The following is an 18,797-nucleotide window of genomic DNA, read 5'->3' on the forward strand; positions in this document are numbered from 1 at the left end:
TTCCTACCAGAGAAATTCTAGAAGCTGCTACCTGGAGCTCAGTTCATACATTCACCAAACATTGCCATCTACCTTTCTTCTCTAAATCCAGAGCTGGCTTTGCCTCTGCTGTCCTGCAGGGCCTTATAGCTGGTCCTAATGCTGTATAATCCATCCTCCCAACCATAGCTTTGGGAATCTACCCAAATGTAATGACTGCAACAGTGAAACACTAAGAACATAGTACAGTTGTGTACACTTACCATAAATGTAGATGTTTGAGTGTATTCACTGTTGCAGTCCTGGTTACCGTCCCTCCAACCCCCTGTTTTTTCTCTTACTATGCCACCTCTTACCTTTACTATGCTTAAAAGCTTTTTTGGTGCATTTGCTTTTGTTTGGAGGTATATTTTTGTGTTTTTAATTACTTAAATATTTGTCTCCCCATTTGGGGGGCAACTGACATTTGGGGCAAGAAAAACTGATGTAATGGAGTCAGCCACATGTTTTATACCCCTGACAATGTGACGTCGTGGAAGAAGGGACAGCAACCGATGCAGGACCCAAGACTTTGTTAATCAGGCCGACTGAGGGACAACCTGCCAGCAGATTACCTAAATGTAATGACTGAAACAGTGAATACACTCGGACATCTACATTTGTGGTAAGTGTACGCAGCTGTACTTTCTGCTTCCTCTTAAAGCTGTCTCTGCCAATCATGACCTTGTGGAAGGCAAGACTGGCACAGGTTCAGCTGGTCTAGCAAGTCCCTGAAGAGATTTTGCATTTCTTTCCACCTTTGTAAAACCCTTCTCTTTTGGAGGCGAGTATCACAAATAACAGGCTGGCCCATGTTCTTTTCAAACATGCTGATTCAGTAGTTTTGAAGGTTATATCTTGGAAACTGCTCTTCCTGATGGCCATCATGTCTGTCTGCAGTATCTTGGAGTTTGAGTCCAAGTAAGGAATCGTATTTGGTCTTTCTACTGTTTCAGGTGCCCCATAAGACCAGCTTATATTTCCTCCTGAATATGGTGCCAAAAGAATCCTTTAAACTAATCCATTCATGTCTCTAGTTTCTTTGCAGAATTGGCAGCTAAGGAGGATGAGGCATTCACAGCCTGAACATGCATCACCAGCCATCTTCTACCCTGAAATGAAAGTATGGGTTTTGGAAAATGAACAACTGTTACTTGCCCTGAAAAGGGAAGAGCCAGTAGATATTACCAGCTACACTGTCATCGGTTATCAGGATGTGAACCATCCCTTAGAAAATGCTTTTGTTAAAGGCATCTCCTCCAGGGGGCACAGCTGCTTCATGTATTTTCATTGTAGGTATCTGTATTTCTGTCAGTCAGTCATTGATTCTCACCTTCACGGAGCTTTATACCTTGGACGGTGATGTCAACAGTTTTAAGACTTACTCTGAGTCTTGACCTCTTGGCGGGGTTTTGGCCCCTGCCATGCTAGGCACTTTTCCTAGCTTACTGGGGGGGGGTCCTTCATGTTAAGCTTTGACACATTCAAGTAAGAGGGGACCCTTTTCATTGAGTCATAACATTCTTCCTCCTATTCTTGGCTGGCTTAGCCACTCAGCAGAAGCTGTTGGAATTTAGTGCAAGTCAGGCAAGTTTGCATTTATGTCTTAGTAATGTGTAGATGCCACATTTTATTTTGATGATTCTCCTGATTTCCAGGAAGTATACTTAGTGCTTTGGGCAGTTTAGCAGACTTAGGAGATTGGACAATTGTCCTAGTATGGGGTATGATTGTACCATAGATCCCACATGCCCCTTAAATATGAGAGCTTTGAAGCACAGCCAGACTAGAAGGCAAGGGAGAAGAATCCCAATCCCAAGCATAGGGAAGAAGGCCCCTTTGTAGATGGTCTGATATTAGTAAGACTGTGTCAGTGATGGGTCCCTATCAGCATCTCGAATGCTGACAATATTGAATTTGATATTGTCGCATCGAGAATGCCGACAGGGCAGACGTCGAACGTGTAAGTGGAAATCTCCGTAAGGAGAGATTTCAGTTTACCTCAATGTAGTGCGGTCTCGGAGTTGGTATATTTAAGTAGTGGGGGGTGTGGGGAGGGTGAAGGGGGACTTGCCCCCCTGCCTACACCCTTTAGTGTTTTAGTATTTTTTTTTTATCGGCATTCTAAAATGTAATAGGTCGATCATTTCAGTTCGACATTTAGTGATTCGACCTATTACATTTTCAAAATGCTGATATAGACCAGTCAGTGTTATAGTTAAATGTCAAGTAAAATTTTTTTATTTCTTGATTATGTTAGTAAGCTGTAGTGTGATTGGCTGAAATAAGAGGCTGGCTGCATTATATGTTTCTTTATTTTTGGGAAGAGTTCTTTATGCCTCGCGAAGACTTGTTTGTTTGTCTTTTCGGTTTTTCCTGGTTAGGGGTTGCCACAGCGGAACTCCGGTCCGCTAATGATTGGCGGTCAATTTTTATGGTGCCGAGTTGTCAGCCCGACACCCAACCTTCAGCGAAGGCACGCCCATTCACACATGTCTTTCGGAGGCCACTCTACCACGGGGAGGACATGCAGACTCCACACAGAAGGCACTCCAGCCAAGAATCGAACAGGAGAACCTTTTGCTGTGAGGCAACAACGCTACCGCTGTACCACCGCAGCTGTTATGTATATTTGTGTGTGAGGTTGTGGTACATCACTCCATTTTGTACCGACAGCAGAGTTGTGGACCTTTGCAAGTTTTATTTGCATATGGATTGAAGTATTTGACCTGTTGGGAAGCTTCATTTTTCTGTGCTGCTTACATGCAATAGTGGCAGTGCCAAAATAATGGGCAATAGTGTGATGATGACAGAGTTGAAACAAATTGTACATGCATGCCTGGTGACATGTATGTGGTCAAGAACATCTTCATTGTATCAGAGTCTATGTGTGGTGCTGGAAAAAGCTTGCCTGCTTGAGTTGGTATGAAGAGTTGAGAAGAAATCTGTAGAAAATATTTAAGAAGTGAAATGTAATGCAAATCTTGATATAATTATGAGTGAGGATGTTTATTTACAAGCCAGCAGTATGGTGGGAGGAGCGAAGATGTACAAAACTTGAGGGATAAGGAACATATGAGGTAGCACGGGAGTCGGAAAGTAGTCATGAGTGTTAATCACGTTAATGTAAGGGAAGCGGTAGTGGGGATAGATCATGGATTCTGGAAATCTGATTCATTCAAGATTTATCACTCTTTTGAACCTAAGAAAAAGACCCAAAAAATAAGAGCCTCTTCAACTCCTTCCATTTTAACGATTTCTTAAGACTGGTATATCTTTGCTCAGGTTTTCATCACAGCTTGGAGGTCATTCCATTCTTCAATCCCTGTGTCTTTGTACATTGAGAGAGAGAAATGTTGCTCTTCTTTTGAAGAGAAGGTACTCTGATAAGGGCACACTCTACTAGGGCTGTGTCCTCTTCTGAGGCTATCTTTAAAGGATTGGAGGCAGCTACCTGGTCCTCTGTTCATACCTTCATCAAGCACTGCAAATTGGATGATATCTCCATATTCAGAGCTGAGTTTGCTAGAGCTATTCTCCATGGCTTTGTGGAAAATGTTTATGCTCCTCCTCCCAATTCCTCCTCTGCATGAGCTTTAGCATTCTCCCTCATGTTATGAATAATGCAGCATATGAATGGAATGACATAGAATAGTTGTTTAAAATCTTATATTACCATAGATGGCCTTCTCTTCTATATGCTGCAGTACTGCTTCTCCCCTGCCTTCCCCTCTGATGCTTGCCTAGTCCCTGGTTACATGTTTCTTACATTTATCAGGCTGGTGCTTTGCGGTCTTCAGTTCTGAGGTAAGTAGATGCTGATGTCCATTTTATATCCGATGTCTCTTTATGGCCGATGTACACTGAGTGATATGTACCGTCACACATGCCTTGCAGTAGCATTTAGACTTTGGTGTACTGACCGGACGTACAAGTTAGCTGGAGGCAGACTCCATCATGTTATGAATACTGCAGCATATAGAAGAGGACATCTGTGATTATGGTAATATTTTACACAACTTTTCTTTCCTACAGGTCATCTCCATATGAGAATACTTCAGTGGACACTAGCAGTCCAGTGCTCTCTTCTATATTATCCTCTAAATCATCCACTCAGACTTTCTCGAGTATGCAAGGAATCTCTTCTCTGTGGCTTCAGTTGCAGGTTCTAGAACAAGGTTGTCCCTTTATCCTTCCTCCCCCAAGGCCATGGTGACCACTGACACTCCCCAGCTCTGGTGGGCGGGGGCATTACCTGGGCCAGACAGCCAAGGCACATGGTCCACATTAGAGACCAGTTTGCATATAAATGTCCTGGAGATGAGAGCGATGCTTCTAGCACTGCAAGCCCTTCAAACCTGTCTTCCCACAGGGGCCATTGCAATTCAGACAGGCATGTCAGTTGTCTGGTACATCAGCAAGCAGGGAGGAACCAAGTATTAACCCATATGTCGTTAAGCAGTGTAGTTGCGGCAATGGGCAGTCCCTTCCAACTGCTTTCTAGTGGCAACGCACATTCCAGGGAGGTCAAACATTCTAGTGGGAAGGCTCAGCAGGACCATTCTGATGCCTCATGAGTGGTCTCTGAACCCTTCAGTGGCAAATATGATCTTCCAGAAAGGGTCTATATCATGTTGTCAAACTCTTAAAAGTTTGAACGTCATATGGTTGACACCATATGATCGAACTTTTAAAAGTTTGAATGTTTCAACGGAGATCTCCGTATAGTGCGGAATGGGAATATTTCCCATTTCTGCACTGTAGTGCGATCCCAGAGTTGGTATATTTAAAGAGCGTGGGGGGTGCAAGGGGGACTTGCCCACCTGCTTAAACCGTTAGGTTTTTTTCTTTGGTTTATTTTTTATTACATTTTCTAACCAAGTACGATCATATGGCTTCGACCATATGACGTTCGAACTTTTAAAAGTTTGATTATGTAATATAGACGCTCCAGAAATGGGGTAAATTTTACTGTGATCTCTTTGCATCTCCTTCCAACACCAAATGCAGTAAGCTTTTTGTCCTGATCCCTCCTCAGGGACAGTCACCGAGAGATGCTAGTCCATTCTTGCCCCCCCCCCCCTGGTTTGCTTTATGCTTACTCTCCTCTTCCTGTCATTCCCAGATTCCTCCAGAAATCTCAGAGGTTGAAGTGCAAAGTAATCCTCATTGCTCCCTTTTGGCCTGGGCAAGTTTGGTTTCCCTTTCCTTTGGGCTCACCTGATTTGTACACCATGGACTCTGGATCCCATTCCAGACCTTCTGTCTCATCCTTTGGGATGCTCTCACCCAGATCTATCCAGCTTAAAATTGGACTGCTTCATTTCTCCAATTGCAGTGATGGCTAGAAACCCTGGGCTGTCTTTCTCAGTTAGAAAAATTTTGTTTGTAGTACGTAAGGCTTCCACCAGGAAAATGTATAACAGCAAGTGGAAGACGTTTTCCATTTGAGGTCACTAAAATCACCTGGATCCCTTTATGGCTGTTTTAGACTTTCTAGCATCTGTTTTTCATAACAGAACTAGTTTTCTAATTGTGAAAGTGCAGTTGGCAGCCATTTGTAATTTTCACATTGGGGAAAATTCATCATCTTTGGCCTCATCTAAGTTGTGCAAGTCCTTTCTTAAGGGCACTTTTCTTCCTCACCCTCCTGTCAAAGATCCCACTCCTCCCTGGGACCTCACTATTGTTTTGCAAGCTTTGGTTGCTCCTCCTTTTGAACCGGCAGCTGAAGTTGATTTGAAGTTTTTGTCATGGAAGACTGCCTTATTAGTAGCCATCACTTCAGCTAAAAGGGTGTCTGAACTACAAGCTTTATCTGTTAAGCCACCTTATTTGATCTTCCACAAGGACAGAGTGACTCTGCGTACCAGTTCTTCTTTCCTGCCCAAGGTTGCATCTGAGGCTAACATCAATCAGGTCATCAGTCTCGCAGTTTTTTCCCTCAATTTTCAAAACAAAGGGGAATACAAACTCCATATGCTAGATGTACATACAGTTATGGTTTTATTTGGACAAAATTAAACATTTCAGGAAGTTGGACCAGCTCTTTGTATCCTTCTCAAAAGCTAATTTGGGGAAACCAATTTCCAAAGTGACTCTGGCTAATTGGCTTACAGGCTGCATTTCACTTGTTTATTCTCTTACAGGAATACCGTTACCAGTACCAATCAAGGCTCATTTTACCAGGTGTCTGTGTACACTTCTGCTGCATTTTGGTCTACAGTTCCTATTGAAGATGTCTGTTCTGTGGCTAGTTGGTCTAATTCGCATGCCTTTATATTTCATTAAAATTGGACATTGTTTCCAGGAACAGGGCCTTCTTTGGTTCTGCTATGCTCCGGAATATCCTTCCATGAGGGCCTCCCAAGAATTCTGCTGAGGACTCAGTCCCACATGTTGAAGAACAAATGAAAAAAACAACTTCAGATAAAGGCATTATGTACTTACCATAACGTTCCAGCTGGGTTGTTGTTTTTCATTTGTCTTCAACCTTTCCTCCCTCCATCCCCTTTCCAAATTTTTAAGACCTGACAGAAATGGATATGAATATCCCTTCATCTGTTTAAGCTCCTGAAGTGCTCTTTTTTTCTACAATTCAAGGACGTATATTTAAAAGCTTTTGTTGTAAACACTAGATAGACTGTTAGCAGAAAACCTGATCTGAGGGAGATGAGAGGAGAGCAGGGCATTGTGGGTAGGGGAGGGGCTCAGATTTTCAGATCCTAGAACTGTAGTACATGACCAAGTTGGATCCAAACCCACAGGGTGAAGACAAATGAAAACAGCAACTCAGATGGAACATTATGATAAGTAAGTGACTTTGTTTTTCTTAGTAGTAGTACCTGTAGACTTTGCACTGCATGCGATCCAGAGACAAGCATATTGTTCAAGGCAGGTAGTATGCAGTTGCTAAGTATACTTTCTAACAGTGACTGCAGCAGTTACTGAACTTAAATTCTTAGACTGACAACTGTCTTTATTGCAGATTGACAGATTATACATTTAAACAATACCTTTGGGTTATTGGTCTTCAGTTAACTAGCTACATCAGTAGTAAGTAGTTTTTAACCATACAGTGATAGTACACAACCAAAATGTATGCATATTATGAATTGCAAAATTGCTTTGGAATATAGAATGACATTCATTGTATTTTAATACTTTATGCTGACATTTTAACATTGCTTTAGATTGCAGGGCAACTGTTTCAGTGGGTCACCTTTTATGAATTCCAGTTAACTAACTGCATTTGTATTGTCATATAGGACACCACTTTGATCTGACCTCTACAAGTAAGTTAACTGATAAACTTTTAATTCTAGTCTCTGAAGGCTCCTGAACTGAATGATCGCTTGCAGGAGTCAGAGAAGCTGATTCAGGAGATGACTGTGACTTGGGAAGAGAAACTGCGGATGACTGAAGCAATTGCTCAGGTTAGTGCAATAAAATATTTTTTGCATCTGTACAAAGTGCTAAATGAAGGGCTGTAACAGTCAGTTATCTCTGTATGGGTGCATTCTATTTGCAATGACTGAGGTTGTTGAAGACACTGAACATTTGCAACCACTTTCTATAAAATCACATCTACTTTCTATTTCATTTGTCTGTAGCCAAGTAAAAGTACTGATCTAATGACTGATTTCCTTCTATTCTCCTGTTGCAGTATTCTTACTGTGAGATCTTCCGCCTCAGGTGACCCGAACATCTGCTCCTATACAAAAGCTTTAAGCCTGGTTGCTGTTGGTGCTTGGGATGTCACATGTAGGGCCATAAACCGGGGACCTTAAATGTGATGACTGCACGCACAGACCCCAGAACTTTTCTGCCGCAGTTGAACATCAGATCGATTGCATTGCTCCTCTTTATCAAGAAGGCAAAGCTAAGTACTCTGTTGGGGATTTCTTGCTTGTATTAATTGCTTGAGCTTGGTTTGCTTGTTTGACATTAGCCGATGTCTGCTAAGAAAGATAAATGCTGATGTGGGTGTCAAATTCCACATAAAGACTTCAGTGATCATTGCTTTTTTTGTCTAGGCCAGGAACACAACCATACCTCCTGCGCTATCTTCCTTTCCTTCATCCCTAAAACATTTAGAAGACTAGTTATAGGATAGTCCTTATAATTTTTTTTAATTGCTATTATGTCTGAGAAAGCAAAATTGGGCTTTAAAAGATGTCAGTGTGGGCAAAAGATGTCTATTACAGACAACCATTCCTCCTGCGTTTACTGTCTTGGCCCTCTCCATTTGCAGGAAGACTTTTCCATCGGTCATTCCTTTAGTGGGAGGGTCATGATGGAAAAATGCAGAAAGTTGGTAGACAGAGGGTTGTTAAAACCCGACTTTCAGGAGACCCTGAACAAGGCTGAAGAGGTATCTAAGTCTTCGAAGGGGTCGAAGTCTTCAAGAGTGTCTGAGCCAAAGTCCTCGTCTCCGAGCACCTCTTATAAGATTCGGGCACCGGCTCCACAGACCTCGGGGTCGGGCGTCGAATGTCTGTCTCTGATCGAGGCTCAGGTCTTGGAGCCGGTGTCTGAGGTACCACCACCGTCAATCCTTCGCTCAGTGACTGCTTCGGCCCCTTTGAGGCCGCTATCTGACACCAACGTGGATTGAGTGGTACAGAAGCTAATGGAGAACTCGGCTCTGTCCAAGCTAATCGAGATTTCGTCCCATTTGGTTTCGGGACTCGAAGCCCTTCCCGCACCTTCGACAGATCCTCCTCCGAGACCCGTCGAGTCATCGGAGCCGGGAGTCGAAGAACCGATGATTGTAGAGCCCTCTGTTCCGAAGCCTTCAGTAGCGCTATCGGCACTGTTCACCTCGACACCCTCAAAACCGTTGAAGGGGTCCCGGAGCCGAAGATCTTTCCTGGGTTCCGGGGTGGACAGTCGAACCGAACTTTGCAAATTGCACGTAAATGTTCTGGAGATGAGAGCAGTTCTTCTAATATTGCAAGCCTTCCAGGAGTGTCTCCCTCTTGGGACTGTAGCAGTTCAAACAGACAACATGGTGGTGGTCTGGTACATCAACAAGTAGAGGGGAACATGGTCTTATCTCCTCTGCAGAGGCCATGAGTGTGTGGGAATGGGCGATGTCTTCCAGGTGCTTTCTTCTTGCAGCGCAGATTCCCAGCAGTTTCAACATGTTAGCCAACTAGCTGAGTGGTGCCTGAATACGTCAGTGGCACATTGGATATTCAACCGTTGGGGTCTCTCTTGCTGCAGTCTTTGCCTCCCCGGTCGTCCACGAATACAGCAACTATTTTGCCCTGATCCACGTGACAGAGGAGTTGCCCAGGGACACTGTGGTTCACGATTGGCAGTCAGGACTTCTATATGCTTACCCCCCAACTCCCCTCATCTGCAAAGTCTTACAGAAGGCTTGTCACCTGAAGACACCTCTCATCCTCATTGACCCCTTTTGGCATCATCAGGCAGGGTTTTCCCTCCTTTGGTCTCATCTGAAATATCCACCCTGGGTATTAGATGCTGTTCCAGATCTCATTTCCCATCCTTGGGCTGTTCCTCTTCCCAGTCTCCGGTCTCCTCATTTGACCGCATGGTTCCTGCAGTTCCAGTTATCCTTTCCCAGTCCAGGCTTCCCTCCTCCGGTTAAGAATATTATCTTGGCCTCTCAAAAAACGTCTGCCAAGAAGATATATTCCAGTAAATGGAAGAGATTTTTTTTTTTGGGCTAAACAATGCAGTCTAGATCCCCTTTCAGCCCATATTCCTGACATTTTGTTGTTCTTGACCTCTCTTTTTCACCAAGGGGACATTTTTCTGTACGATCAAACTCCATATGGCTGCCATCACTAACTACTATTTGAACAAAATTTCCACCTTTTCTTCCAAGCTGTGTAAGGCCTTCCTCAAAGGAATCTTTCTCCTCAAGCCTCCTATGAAGGATACCTCCCTCCATGGTATCTTACTCTGGTTTTGCAGTCTTTGATGCAGAAGCGTTTTAAGCCTTCGGCAACCTGTGATCTTAAATCCCTGTCCTGGAAAATGGCCTTGGTGGCTATTACTGCAGCCAGGAGGGTCTCCGAGTTGCAAGCTCTCAGCATTAAGCACCCTTTCGTTGTGTTCCACAAGGATAGGGTGTTTCAAGACCAGTCTTTCGTTCATCCCTTAGGTAACTTTGGAGGCTAATCTTAACCAATCTATTCAGCTTCCTGTGTTCTTCCACAATTTTTCTACTAAAGGGGAATATACATTGCATTGACTCTATGTCCGTAGACAGCTATGTTTTTATCGTAAGAGAAATTAAGACTTTTGGAAGTTCAATCAGCTCTTCATTGCCTTCTCTCAAACCAGGAAAGGTCAAGTAATTTCCAAGGTATCTATTTCATGTTGGATCGCCAGCTGCATTTCCTACATTTATGAAAGCAGGCACCTGGATCTTTCTGGACCAGTTAAAGATCACTCTAATAGGTCAGTAGCCACATCTTCGGGCTGCTTGGCAAAACTATCTTTAGATGAGATTTGCACCGCTGCTACTTGGTCTAACCCCCCACACCTTTGTTATGCATTATAAGTTGGCTTTGCTGTCTAGTAGCAGGGCTTTTTTTGATTCCACTGTGCTCCGGCATAGCCTTCCCTGAGGTCTCCCAGGGTTCAGAGTAGCTGGGGACCTTGACCTGTCTGTGATCAATAATGACACAGCATCAGATAAAGAGTTATATACTAACCATAACTTGGAATCTGTGCTATCCGGTGTCATTGTTCATAATGTTCCCACCCTCTTCACCCCACCTTCTGGAGATTTCAGTGAATAAATCACGGGCGAACCACCATGGACATCCAAAAACTCTTAAAATCCTTTATTAAAATGAACCCATGATAAAAAGGAAATATTTGTAGCAAAATCTTTGTGGAAAAATATATAAAAACACAAAAAGGTGCACCATTCAGAATGAATAAATGCTTTTGAGATTTCCTTCCTCTGGTCCTGTTGCAACTGGAATAAAGTGTTCCATTTAAGGAAGGCTTAATCAATCAAGAAATTCACACAAACTGACACCTCCAGTGTGAGCCAGAGGTAAAACTATCCTATCAGGACATTATGGTAAAGTTACACCCTCCCTAGAATCCATTCAGTAGAAAAACTTCAAGTGTAAGTTAAAACATCACTCCATCAGGTGTGCATTTGCTTTCGAAGTAAACAGTGCTCTACTAGAGCAGGTACTAGTCCTCTTTCTTCAAATTGATTAGAAAAAATACAGCAACACTTTAGTTGAAAGTAAAACATGATGTAATAAATTGACTATTTCAATGAGGTGTGTCTTATCACATAAAAGGCTGCTATTCACAGTGAATGAACCATAACTGAGCAGCCTGAAACAATCGCAGTGCATATATGAGCCAATCCCTCCAGTTCATGCCAATAAATTTTTTCTGTGCAAGGAATGGGGAAAAAAGAGGGGGTGGCGCATACTTTTTCTTGACTTAAAGCTAGCTGAGAAAATCATTGACAGATTTTGAAACGTTTGGTCTTTAGAATAGGTTTTAATGGTACCACACAGTTCAGTCCAGGTTCACGATCAGCTCATAAATTGATGATCCAATCAGTTTCAGGAACTTCATTGCGATTCTGCAAATCACCTCCCCTTATGTTTTCAGGACTCAACCGTACCACCATAAACTTAAAGGAGTGTACAGGATGCATTTTAGCATGTGCTAAAGCATTGGTCTTGTCAGAATGGCCAATGTCGCCTATAAGCGAACAATCCTTTCTTTGAATTGGTAATCTGTCTTCCCTGTATAGAAGTCATTGTAATCCTGGCAGTCAGCCATATATATTAAATGCTTGCTATTACACTTAGCTTGCACCTTTAAAGAAAAAGTCTGGCCAGAAACTGGATGGCAAAACAAATTAGCATCATTGATGTACTGACAAGCCTTGCATTTTCCACATTTAATAGTCCCTTTTCTACCTTCAGTGTGCTGAGATCTCCTAGTTTCATCTTTATAACACAAAAGTCGCTTGATGTTCTTTTTATTTTTGAAGGTAAATCTGGGTACATCTCCAACTATTTCCTTAGACTGTGATCTTCCATCAGCACTGGCCAGTATTTCCTGATGATGTCACATACTTGTCGAACATCTGTAGAATAGGTTAAGATGCACCTTAATTGTGGAAAATGGTTATTGTACTTAGTAACTTCCTCATCATGAGTAAACTGACTGGAAAAATAGGGTCAACCCTTCCTCTTTCTTTTTTTTTTTTTTTTTTTTACTCAAATAATTTTTATGTTGATTAAGAAACAAACAATAAATACTTATTACAATATACAATCGTATATTAGTTAATGAATTAACTATATACAAATTTACATTCAGCCTGATGTGTAAATGAATGATAAGTTACACAGAAGTACTTAAATTTAACTTGAGAAGTAATTATTTCAAGAGGAGATTAGATCCATTTGTAAAGTGTTGATCAATGACCACTTTTTCCCAAAGATTATTCGTTAATGGTGTAGGAAACATTCTTAATTCTTTGGTTTTAACTTCCATGAAAGCAGTCATCTTCAATAAACACAGAAAATCTTCTCTGCTAGGAACTGTGGTAGAATTCCACCACTTTGTTATGCATTTCCTAGCTATAGCTAGTATTGTCCAAAGAACGTAGAGTTTAGATTTATTTAAAAAAAAAAAACCTTCAGTCATATTCAGTAACATTATAGCTTTGGTCATGACAAAATTATCTGTATAAATCGCCTGCATAAAATTGTTAATATTTTCCCAAAAGGGTTTAATTTTTATACATTCGTAGAAAATATGAGACCAATCAGCTTTATCAAACTGTTGACATCTCCAGCATAACCCATTACTAGAGGGATTGATTTTTGAAACTTTATCAGGAGTTAAGGTCCATGGAGGAATTTCCAGGTAAATATTCTCCAATAATGAGACCAAGAGGTCAGTTTTACTGAGAGTAATAAGTTTGATTTATTTTCTGGGGTTAATTGAATCAAATATCCTTCAGTTATATACTGCCAATATGTTGGTTTGAGTAATGTTTTGTAGTTTATTAAATTCATATAAGTATTAAGTTCCATTCTTCATATTCTCATTATTATATATAATTTCAAACAGTCTACTTATAAATTTAGGTGGAGTTAAGAATGAAGATTTATTTATTATCCTACATAGATCCTTGGAGAATGTCAGTATATTCTGAAGTATTAACCATTCATGAGAATTTAATTTATAAGTTGACATCATATATTGTATATCCAAAACTTGTTGATTTTTTTATGCAATGGAGCCAACAAATTAGTTTTTTCTGTTCCCAAGAGATGAATATGTCCCTATGAATTATATCTGGAAAGTTTTTAGTAATGCTGAAGGGAATTAATGATGTGAGAGTGTTCAATCTCGCTTTGTTCTTACATGGGTTCGAGCCGATCCTCGGCCTCGGCTGGCAAAGCTCTGCATCGAGAAGAAGCTCGAGACCAACCTAACTCCCACAATCCCTCTGCCTTTACCTCAGATCTAGTTTGCCTCTGCAACGCTCGCATCATTTTTGATGAGCTCGGACCACCTCAAAGCTAAGATTATTTATTTCTTATATTTTGGATAAAAATTTATCTTTTCTCTTTAAAGTTGACTGTGTGTGTGTGTGTGAGTAGTGTATCGAGGGTTTCTCTGTTTTGTATATAATATTTATATACTTTTTAGAGTTAATTCCTCGGGCCTACCCCACCCTTTAACTTTATCTACAGGATTGACTATAGGATTTGATTTACCTTACAGGATTTGACAATTTACCTATATCTGGATTTGAATTTTGTATCATGTCTGAAAAGGCTAAATCAGGCTTCAAACGGTGCCAATGTGGACAGAAAATGTCTGTCACAGATAATCATAGTTCTCGTCTACTGTCTGCATTTTATTTATTTATTTTATTTTACATTTGTTGACCCGGGGATAGTCCGATTGGATGCATGTCCATTTTTCAGTGGAGGCCGGGAGAAAAGCTCCAAGCGTAGCAGATACAGCATTACATAATACCAGCATTACATATTAGACTATTTTTCAGAGATTACATAAGTAAGCAAGTTAAACAAGTTCCACAGGTTACAGGTGGGAAGTTAATCCTGAGCACAAGTCAGGATTAAATTAAATTGCAGTAAACTGGTTAACAGATTTTTACACATTCTAGAGAGAAGTTAGCCAGGCTTGATACATTGACATAGCCAGTTAAGTGACAAATGTTGTTTGAGTCTAGTTTAAATTGAAGCCTCAGGTGGAAAGTAAGGTAATATCAGCTGGAAGAGTTCCAGGATCTACTTCTGCAGAGTTTGCAAGAGAATCACCGGCTGTGTTATTAATTTTGCTAGTTTGAATTAGTAGTTTGTTAGAGGATCGAAGCGGTCTAGGTTTGTTATAGGGGTGATAATATTTTTTAAGTGCAGAAAGTATTGTCCGGATTATAGAGGATTTTGAGGCAGGCCATAATCAGTTGGTTATACTGGATTAGGCTGGGTAGTTCAAGCCACCAAAGCTGATTTAGATTGATGCAATGATGTGTCCTAAAAGGCAGCCCAGTGGCAAACCTGGCAATGTGGTTGTAGCAAATTGAGAGTTTACATTAAGGACAGTCTTGTTTAAATTCAGACGGCGGTAGCTTTTTAGGGTCTATGTAATGTAATTTATACTTGTCAGTTGTTTATTTCTTATATTTTATTCATACTGATGTTTTTAATCTGATGCTACCTTTTGCTTTGAGATATATTGTTCAATCATGTTTTGGTCTAGTTTATTTTATAAACTTAAATCCAAACACCATAATATTTACCTTATCATAGTCATGGAGGAATTTCCAGGTAAATATTCTCCAATAATGAGACCAAGAGGTCAGTTTTACTGAGAGTAATAAGTTTGATTTATTTTCTGGGGTTAATTGAATCAAATATCCTTCAGTTATATACTGCCAATATGTTGGTTTGAGTAATGTTTTGTAGTTTATTAAATTCATATAAGTATTAAGTTCCATTCTTCATATTCTCATTATTATATATAATTTCAAACAGTCTGCTTATAAATTTAGGTGGAGTTGAGAATGAAGATTTATTTATTATCCTACATAGATCCTATAGATCCTTGGAGAATGTCAGTATATTCTGAAGTATTAACCATTCATGAGAATTTAATTTATAAGTTGACATCATATATTGTATATCCAAAACTTGTTGATTTTTTTATGCAATGGAGCCAACAAATTAGTTTTTTCTGTTCCCAAGAGATGAATATGTCCCTATGAATTCTATCTGGAAAGTTTTTAGTAATGCTGAAGGGAATTAATGATGTGAGAGTGTTCAATCTCGCCGTTTGTTCTTACACCTGGGTTCGGAGCCGATCCTCGGCTCCGTGTCGGCCGCTTGGCAAAGCTCTGCATCGAGAAGAAGCTCGAGACCAACCTAACTCCCACAATCCCCCTCTGCCTTTACCTCAGATCTAGTTTGCCTCTGCAACGTTCGCATCATTTTTGATGAGCTCGGACCACCTCAAAGCTAAGATTATTTATTTCTTATATTTTTGGATAAAAAATTTATCTTTTTCTCTTTAAAGTTGACTGTGTGTGTGTGTGTGAGTAGTGTATCGAGGGTTTCTCTGTTTTGTATATAATATTTATATACTTTTTTAGAGTTAATTCCCTCGGGGCCTACCCCACCCTTTAACTTTATCTACAGGATTGACTATAGGATTTGATTTACCTTACAGGATTTGACAATTTCACTTATATCTGGATTTGAATTTTGTATCATGTCTGAAAAGGCTAAATCAGGCTTCAAACGGTGCCAATGTGGACAGAAAAATGTCTGTCACAGATAATCATAGTTCCTGCGTCTACTGTCTTGGCCCTCTCCATCTACAGGAAGACTGTTCCATCTGCCATTCTTTCAGTGGAAGGGTCATGACAGATAGGCGCAGGAAACTTATGGATAGGGGCCTTTTGAAGCCTGCATTCCAAGAGGCTCTGGATGCATCAGACCAGGCATCTAAATCCTCGAAGGAATCGAAGACGTCGGAGCCCATGTCATCGGCTCCGAGCTCTTCATTTAAAGTTCGATCACCGGTTCCACAGGCTTCGGGGCCGAGTGTTGAACTTTTGTCAGTTACCGAGCCTCGAGTCTTGGAACCGGTGACGGACCTTCCTCCTCCTGTACTTTTGAGGTCGGCTCCGTCTTCGATTCCTTCGACGTGTTCTTCCAGGCCCCTCTCCGACACCGATGTAGACCGCGTGGTGCAGAAATTGATGGAGAATACGGCCTTGTCCAAACTCATCTCTGTCTCCTCTCAGTTGGTGTCGAGACTCGAAGGCCTTCCCTTATCTCCACCTGTTCCTCCTCCGAGGCCTATCCAGTCTTCGAGCCGGGAGAGGCTGATCTGTTGATTGTGGAGCCCTCGGTGCCGGAACCGTCCTTTTCTCGGTCGGCACCATTCACCTCGACTCCGTCGGATCCAGTACCGGAGTCTCTGAGCCGAAGATCCATCCTTGGATCCAGGACTGAGAGTTGGACCGATGTTTCGGTCCCGACTCTCCCTCTTGGAGCCTCGGTTCGGATCGACTCGGCTCCGTCCTCGGGGATTCCTCCGATTTCTTCGGAACCTGGGGATACCTCGACTCGGGACCCGGGGGCCTTCGATCTCATGAGGAAGGTGTTGTCTACTCAGACAACCACTTCAGCAGAAACAGCTTCTCCTTCCCATAAAGGTCAGTTATCCTCCTCTGCACCCACGGCTACATCTAAGCGTCGAGCACCAGTGTCTCAGCCACCCCTAGAGGGTGCCCCCTCTTCCTCGGAGGCTTCATCGGATGCCCCCCCCCCCCCCCAAGTTCAGAGGAAAAGATTGTGTAAGAGGAGACACTTGGATTCTCCACAGGAATCCTTGACATCGGACACTGACTTGGATGAGTCAGAAGGGTCCCCAAAATCACCCTCAGAGGATGTCTCCTTTTCTGACATCCTGGAGATCCTAAAACAGAGAGGTGATTGGCAATCCCTACCCCCTTCTGAGGATGAGTCAGTCTTGCTGAAGGCATTCGGTGCTTGCCCTTCCTCCTCCTGGGTCACTCCGCCCTTCGATGAATTGATGGAATTAATTGCTCGAGGGCGTGGGAGACACCTGACACGGTGGAGCCAGTCCCTAGAAAGCCTAATAAATATATTACAGCCCCCCAAGACAAGGCTTATCTAACAAAGGGAATTCCAATGGACGCTATGGTGGTGGCAGCGGCCACGAAAAAGGAGATGTCTGAATCTTCCTCATCTGTCCATCCGCCTAACAGAGATTCTAGGACTATGGACAGGTATGGGAAGCGCATTTTTAGTTCAATGGCTTTTTCCATGCGATCCCTGAACTATTTGACCCATTTCACACGGTTACAGAGGGATCTAATCAAAGAGTTGGGAGATACCCTCCAGGGTACTACAGATGCTGCTGTCTCGAGAAAGTTACAGCACATCTCAATACCCTTACATCTATTGCAAACTCGTCCATGAGGCTGATCTCATACGCAGTCAAGGGTCTAGTAGGGCAGCGGCTTCAGCGATTGCGCAGTAGACAATCCTGGATGCGCTTATGTTCCTTTGGAAGCCTTCAAGTCTTTCTTTACTAACGCCCCATTTGATGGTGCCACTCTTTGGCCCAAAAGTAAAGGAGACCCTTACCCAGTGTGAGCAAGAGGGAAAGACACTGTCTGCTGTCGGAGTCCGTTTTCCACCCCATCCAGACCGCATTCCCAAAGGGCAACGTGGTGTAAAATGTGGTTTCAAAACCCCAAGGCTCTTTCCCAGGCACACAGGGTGATGCCCCTCTAGAGGCAGAGGAGGAAGACGCCGCCTGGCGGCAGAGGGGTCCGCAAAACCAAGGTGACAGGGATACACTCCTCGAAAACCTTTCCAGCACTCCTGAAAGGAGGCCCGACTGTCCTGCTCTGGAGGCAGTCGGGGTCGCTAGCTTTATACCCTCAGGCCTGGCAAAGTCTTACATCAGACAATTGGGTAAAAAGCATTGTTACCAGAGGATACAGAATTCCTTCCTATTGCCCCCACCCGCAGAAGAGACTCCCAGATGTTCCGCCTCTCGAGGCCCTGCAGCTATAGAAATTTCAAAGCTGCTAGAAAAAGAGTCATCCAGCCAGTCCCAGCGGACCAAAGAGGATTCGGAACTTACTCAAGGTTCTTTTTAGTTCCAAAAAAGACAGGGGACTGGAGGCCAATTCTGGACCTAAGCAAACTCAATACTTTCATCAAGAAAGAAAAGTTCCAGATGGTCACGCTTCAATCGATCCTTCCATTCTTGCAGAAGGACGACTGGATGTGCTCAATAGATCTAAAGGACGCATACTACCACATCAAAATGGCCAGGGCGTCCAGGGATCATTTGCGCTTCCGGCTGGGAGCCAGTCACTTTCAGTTTCGAGCCCTGCCCTTTGGTCTGACCTCAGCCCCCAGGGTTTTCACCAAATGTATGGCAGTGGTAGCGTCTCACTTGAGGCGCCTGGGATTCCGGGTGTTTCCGTATCTGGACGACTGGCTCCTTTCTGCCACCACCGAGCATCTACTGATTCAGGCCAGGGATTACACACTACAACTCTTTGTTCATCTCAGAATTTCCGTAAATTTCGAAAAATCTTTACTACAGCCATCGCAGCATATCTCATTCATAGGAGCAGAATTTGGATACGTGTTGCTTAATCCTAAGGCTTCCTCCAGAAAGGATAGCCTCACTACAAAACCATATATCTCTTCTCCTATTAT

General features: G+C 42.4%; 1 protein-coding gene across 1 annotated transcript in view; it reads left to right on the plus strand.

The window, feature by feature from the left end:
* The window catches only part of KIF13B (kinesin family member 13B), a gene marked incomplete in the record, with an annotated part of 3,953,176 nt that overhangs the window by 701,837 nt on the left and 3,232,542 nt on the right, over positions 1 to 18,797 (plus strand). Inside the window, 1 exon segment of the mRNA XM_044062707.1 lies at positions 7,344 to 7,454. Coding sequence (XP_043918642.1) covers positions 7,344 to 7,454 — 111 coding nt within the window.

Source organism: Protopterus annectens, chromosome 2.part1, assembly GCF_019279795.1.
Source record: "Protopterus annectens isolate FY-2018-M chromosome 2.part1, PAN1.0, whole genome shotgun sequence".
Lineage (NCBI taxonomy): Eukaryota > Metazoa > Chordata > Ceratodontiformes > Protopteridae > Protopterus > Protopterus annectens.